Below are 6,000 nucleotides of genomic sequence, written 5' to 3' on the forward strand. Positions count from 1 at the left end.
GCTTCTCTGTGGTTTTATCTGAGCCCATTCCTTAGAAGACGAAAGAGCTAGAAAGCCGTTGAAGAAAGGGTTGGTGAAGCAGCCGCCCAGCCAATCTAATCGGGGTTGATTTCCGTCTGGAGAAGCGGAGAGGCGCCAGAGATTTTCGAGGGTCACCTCAGCAACTTTAGAAAACAAAACTCATTCATTGCAAATATCTTCATATCGTATGTTTTATCTCGGAGCTTTTCCCAGCTTCTTGTTTAGCTTCAATTCAAAATGTGAATGAAAGGATATGTGAGATGTAAGTTGCTTGAATACCACAAGCAATAAACCGTAACAGAGTGCTGGTCTGTAACTATCCTTTCCAGCCCACAAGAGAAGCGGTTATAAAATAGCTGCCTGTTGAATTCGATTATCAAAAAAAAAAAAAATCTATTATTTAGTGATTACTAAACTTATGGTATCAGGTTTCCAATCAGTTTTTATAGCAGTGCATTGTCATTTATGATTTACATTTGTTTATTTTGGTTTTATGTGTTTTCGTTGTAAAAAGTTTAATCATTCTTCTTTCTGCTTTGCTTATTTTAATCATACCATTTTTTTTTCTACTTTTGTTTCTTGGTCTTTCACAATGCCACTGAATTCCATAACCCTGAACATTGATTAAAAACAACTAATATTCAAAGGCCTTAGTACTAACCTAAAGCAACAGAATCTTCAAAATCACTCTAACTTACCTTACTCTGGGATAGCTGTGTTGATAGCATGTAACAGACTTGGATACCTCTTAAACTAACATTTCTTTGATTGACTGTTAGATGTCTGTGGTTGCATTGAAAAATTCCAATAATTATAAACTAATTAACTCTTCTTTCTCTAGGTTTAATATAAATATTTTCAAATATCTCCAAATAATTTAATGATGTTACTAATGAATGCACAGTATGTTTCCTTAGACTGTCTGGATTTCTTAGGTAGCAGGAAATTCAAGAGTCCTTCATCCCAAGATGATATTAAAAAAATAAAAAAGCAAACATGAAAGTCTATATTTGTAGCTTACAATGACCAAGCAGATACTTTTAGTTTATAAACAAATTATGCATTTTTATTTAAGTTAGTATAATTGTATTAGAATAATTATTTTAGCATAGGGTGCATTTATATTAATTCATGCCTTTTCCTAATCCCAGCACCTGCCCTTTAAGCCTGATTGATGCGTTAAGAGAATATCATGAGAGAAAACATTTAATGAGCTTAAAATTGGCTGTTCAGGAAATGTACACTTTGTAACTATTTTTAGGTAGAAATTTAAAATTTCTAAGGTTGCGTAACAACTGTTTAAGAGGGGTTGGGGGAAAGAACAGAAAAATACAGATGAGGGGAAATTAGAGTTATGCTGGCATTTGTAGTAATCAGATATGTCTCTGGGGATTAAAAACAAACTATACAAGGAATCTTGGAGTCTACCTGACTCTCCAGGATTAAGCATACAGACCATGTGAAGGTAGTGTTGGCTTATCGAAAGCCGTTGACTGTTTAATATTATTTTTAAAAAGCATCTCATTCGCACTTTCCCCATGTGTCGGTTGCAGGTGTCCGATGGGAAGTCCAGTCTGGAGAGTCCAACCAGATGGTCCACATGAATGTCCTCATCACCTGTGTCTTTGCCGCTTTTGTTTTGGGGGCATTCATTGCGGGCGTGGCAGTATACTGCTATCGAGACATGTTTGTTCGGAAAAATAGAAAGATCCACAAAGACGCGGAATCTGCCCAGTCGTGCACAGACTCCAGTGGAAGTTTCGCCAAACTGAATGGTCTCTTTGACAGCCCAGTCAAGGAATACCAACAGAATATTGATTCTCCTAAACTGTATAGCAACCTGCTGACCAGTCGGAAAGAGCTGCCACCCAATGGAGACACTAAATCCATGGTCATGGACCACCGAGGCCAGCCCCCGGAGCTGGCCGCCCTTCCCACCCCTGAGTCGACACCTGTTCTTCACCAGAAGCCCCTGCAGGCCATGAAGAGCCACTCGGACAAGGCCCACAGCCACGGCGCTGCAAGGAAAGAAACCCCTCAGTTTTTTCCCTCTAGTCCTCCACCTCATTCCCCGCTAAGTCATGGGCACATCCCTAGTGCCATTGTTCTTCCAAATGCCACCCATGACTATAACACGTCCTTCTCAAACTCCAACGCTCACAAAGCCGAGAAGAAGCTTCAAAACATCGACCACCCTTTTACGAAGTCATCCAGCAAGAGAGATCACCGGCGCTCCGTGGATTCCAGAAATACCCTCAATGATCTGCTGAAGCACCTCAACGACCCAAATACTAACCCCAAAGCCATCATGGGAGACATCCAAATGGCCCACCAGAGCCTAATGCTGGATCCTGCGGGGCCTATGTCTGAGGTCCCCCCTAAGGTCCCCAACCGGGAGGCATCTCTGTACTCCCCACCTTCAACTCTCCCCAGAAATAGCCCGACCAAGCGGGTGGATGTCCCCACCACTCCGGGAGTCCCAATGACTTCTCTGGAAAGACAACGGGGCTATCACAAAAATTCCTCCCAGAGGCACTCTATATCGGCCATGCCTAAAAACTTAAACTCACCAAATGGTGTTTTGTTATCCAGACAGCCTAGTATAAACCGTGGGGGGTACATGCCCACCCCCACAGGGGCGAAGGTGGACTATATTCAGGGGACACCCGTGAGTGTTCATATGCAGCCTTCGCTCTCCAGACAGAGCAGCTACACCAGTAATGGCACCCTTCCTAGGACGGGACTAAAGAGGACGCCGTCCTTAAAACCTGATGTGCCACCAAAGCCTTCCTTTGTTCCTCAAACCCCGTCTGTCAGACCACTGAACAAATACACGTACTAGGCCTCCAGTGTGCTGTTCTTGTGTGGCTTTATCCCGTCCGTGGTGTCGAGAGATGTTGTAAGGGTACCTTAAGACAAGAGACTCGCTTGTGTTTTGGGAGAAACCAAGTGGCCAAAGAAACTCTTTCTAACTTTGGCACCATCAGAACTCGCCACATGGTAGCGGCTGCAGCGAGGCTTCTGTGTACTTGCCTGAAAACAAAGGAAGGTGCTGGTCATTCCATTCATTTTGTTTGAAGCTAAATAGATGTGTGGCTCCCAGGGGCTACCTTACCAGTGTAAAGAGCTGATACAGTACTCAGAAGAATCTGTGAACAAATACTTGAAAATGGGTTCAATTAAGACTGCCATTATGTGTGGTCTTCCCATTAAATGTGAACATTTTAATATGTATGCATTCACCTTGCCTCTTGCACAAATGTCAAAAAAAAAAAATGGTAATGTCTCAAAGAAATGAACTTGTAGATTACCAGGCAGTTTGCTAAAAATTCAATCTTTGACCCAAACTGTAGCATTATTTTTTTCATGTGTGGCATTTTTTTCATGCCACCAACAAACTGTGTTGCGAGCGTGTGTGGGTGTGTGTATGTCTGTTTGTGTGTGTGTGTGTTCTGTACCCACTAAGATTTATTTAGGTGCCCATTGCATCTTTTTGTGCTATGGAGTTGTTTACATTGAGCATGACTGAACAACTGAACAAGAGACAATAACTTTTTCCCACAGCAGTCCATTGGGTTCAGCTTTGGAAAAGGAATAAAATCAAGGCTCCTTTGACCATCAGAATGATGAACTTGACTTAGTGGTACCCAATGCCAGAATGTAAGAGTTGCAAGTAATTTTGTGCTGCTATTCATTAAAACTTCTATTCCAGTCTTGCCAGCTTAAAGAGATCGAGTTATTAAGAGGTATCTTTGATTTATCTACCAGTATTCAGTAGTAAAATTTACCTGTCCACTGTGAATCAAAGCCCAAGTCATTCTATTTAATGTTGGACACACTAATAAGGTTTTATTTTGATTGTGCTTAATTTTCCCCCCATGTAGTATAATTTCTCCTCCTTTATTCTTCCTACCCCCAAGGTAAAAAAACAAACAACAACAACAACAACAACAAAAAAAAACAGAAGATGAAAGACATACGAAAGAAATTGTAATTGGCTTAACAGAAACAGTCTGTGAAAATCTAACAGTGGTGCAATCATGTTGTCTATGTTGTGTTACGTGAGAGTTTTCTCCTAAGTCATGCAGGTAATGACAATATACTGTAAATACCACATGTGAGTTTACCTGAATCTGTGCATTTTGTGCCTTATTCATGAGAATGATAGAAGTTAAAATATGTCAAGTGTTTTCAATATAGCACATTATTTACCGAGTGCCAGTTGTAAATGTTTTTCAACCAGCACCTGAAAAGACTTTCAAAAAAAAAAATCATAAAAACAACCTAGAACGATTAATTTGTTAAACAATCCACCCTAATAGCAGCATTACATCCTTTGCCATGATAAACATTCCACTCCTGCTTTCCTGAGGATGAAACAGCGATAATGTGAACTCAGATGAGGTTTCCTGGATAATGTGACACCCGTGGAAACCATATAGAGTCATTTATACCTAGTTTGGCAGAAACCACTTGCAGTTGATGGTGTGCGACCCCAATGACTATTTCAGTTAATACGCTGCACACCACACAATTGTTTATTGAACCTAATCTAGAAAATACCAAGACAGGAATGCTCCTGACTTTAGTCAGGCAAGTAAGTTCAGCTGATTTCTTGTGGTAATACTGATGGTATCTATTACTTGGGGGAGGACAGGTTGCAGAAGACCAGATCACTTTTATACAGAATGTGGAATACTGATACAGTTCATTCTTTTCCTTTTGAGAACATTGTTTTGCAAAGAACATGATTTCCTGTGATCTCTGGAAGCTCAAAAGCTAAAACTTCTGTTCTTGAAACACTTCAGCTCTTCAACTAAAATATTACAGATTAATAATAAATTAAACCAACCAATGATAAACACTACTCAGTCCACCGACAACAAACATGTGTTTGAATTCACCTTACCAATATTAATCCAAGCGTGTGTAAAACGGAACAGTAACTCTATGTGACCCCGATAACATTTTGTAACATTGTGCTGCCTTGTAGTTCGTAATGTGAGTTCTATCAATATTTATGTTGAAATTTCTAACATTAAATCTAGTCTCTATCCTGTTAATTTAATTTTTAAATGCTTTATCCATTTGTGCAAAGGTAAACACAGATTGTATCTTTTTTAATGGTACGGCATAAAAAGTAACCCTAAAGTGAAGTGGCTCTATACTGTTTTATAGAGTACTTTAACATGTATAGATATCTTGTAAACTTGTATTGTGGATGTGTAAATAATATGTACTTTGGGTTTTTAACACCGCATGTAAAGTCAAAATAAAATATACAAATCAGACCCTGTCTCTTGTTATTGAAGAGGTTTATAACATACCATACTTTAAAAATATTTTTAAGTCAATCAACACCAGTAAGAGTTTTCTTTTAAAATTTCTGCCAAAATATTCTTATCTGGAACATTTCCTACTCGGTCATGGTTTTGCTACAGTTCTCTCCTTGCAAAGCTGATTCTAAAGGCCAGACCCTTGAAAAAAAAATGAGAAAACTCTTCCGAAAACCAGATGAACTGTACTGCATCAACAGTCAAATGCTTCAGGCAAACATAGTCGTGGCTTACACTGTTCCCATATCTAGTTCAACAGACATTTTTCAAATGCATGATTTGTATTCCCAAATGAAAAATGTGATTTTAGTTCAAAATTATAAGTTGCCGTGAACATTTCTTAGTATTTGGTATATGGAATTTCTCCATTCCATTGTTTTAACTGAATGGGATGTTTTAGGTGGTATCTTCCCTAAATACTGAAATGGAAGGTAAAAAAACATGATTCTATGGTTCTTCCTTAGCATGTACTGAGTTGGTGGCTGCTGGCATTGCCCCTCGTGAATGTTGAAGCTGTCAAGCCACTTCTAAGAGAGAAAGCAGGGCTGATTGTAGCAATCCTGCCCTCTTGGCTCTCGCTGTGACTCTTAGCCAAAGCCCACCTGCACCTCCTACGTGGCCATGTTTGTCAAGAAGCCTCAGC

At 39.7% G+C, this 6,000-nt stretch overlaps 1 protein-coding gene across 10 annotated transcripts in view; it reads left to right on the top strand.

Moving 5' to 3' along the window:
- SEMA6D (semaphorin 6D) overlaps positions 1 to 5,310 on the top strand; it is a 54,140-nt gene extending 48,830 nt beyond the window's left edge. For all 10 annotated transcript variants that reach the window (XM_076004331.1, XM_012763552.3, XM_076004326.1 and 7 more), the window contains one exon: positions 1,575 to 5,310. In XM_076004331.1, the coding sequence (XP_075860446.1) occupies positions 1,575 to 2,863 (1,289 nt within the window). In that variant the 3' untranslated portion in view covers positions 2,864 to 5,310. The remainder of the gene's footprint in view (positions 1 to 1,574) is intronic.
- Positions 5,311 to 6,000: the final 690 nt, after the last annotated feature.

The sequence above is a fragment of the Microcebus murinus genome, chromosome 6 (genome assembly GCF_040939455.1).
Source record: "Microcebus murinus isolate Inina chromosome 6, M.murinus_Inina_mat1.0, whole genome shotgun sequence".
Classification (NCBI taxonomy): domain Eukaryota; kingdom Metazoa; phylum Chordata; class Mammalia; order Primates; family Cheirogaleidae; genus Microcebus; species Microcebus murinus.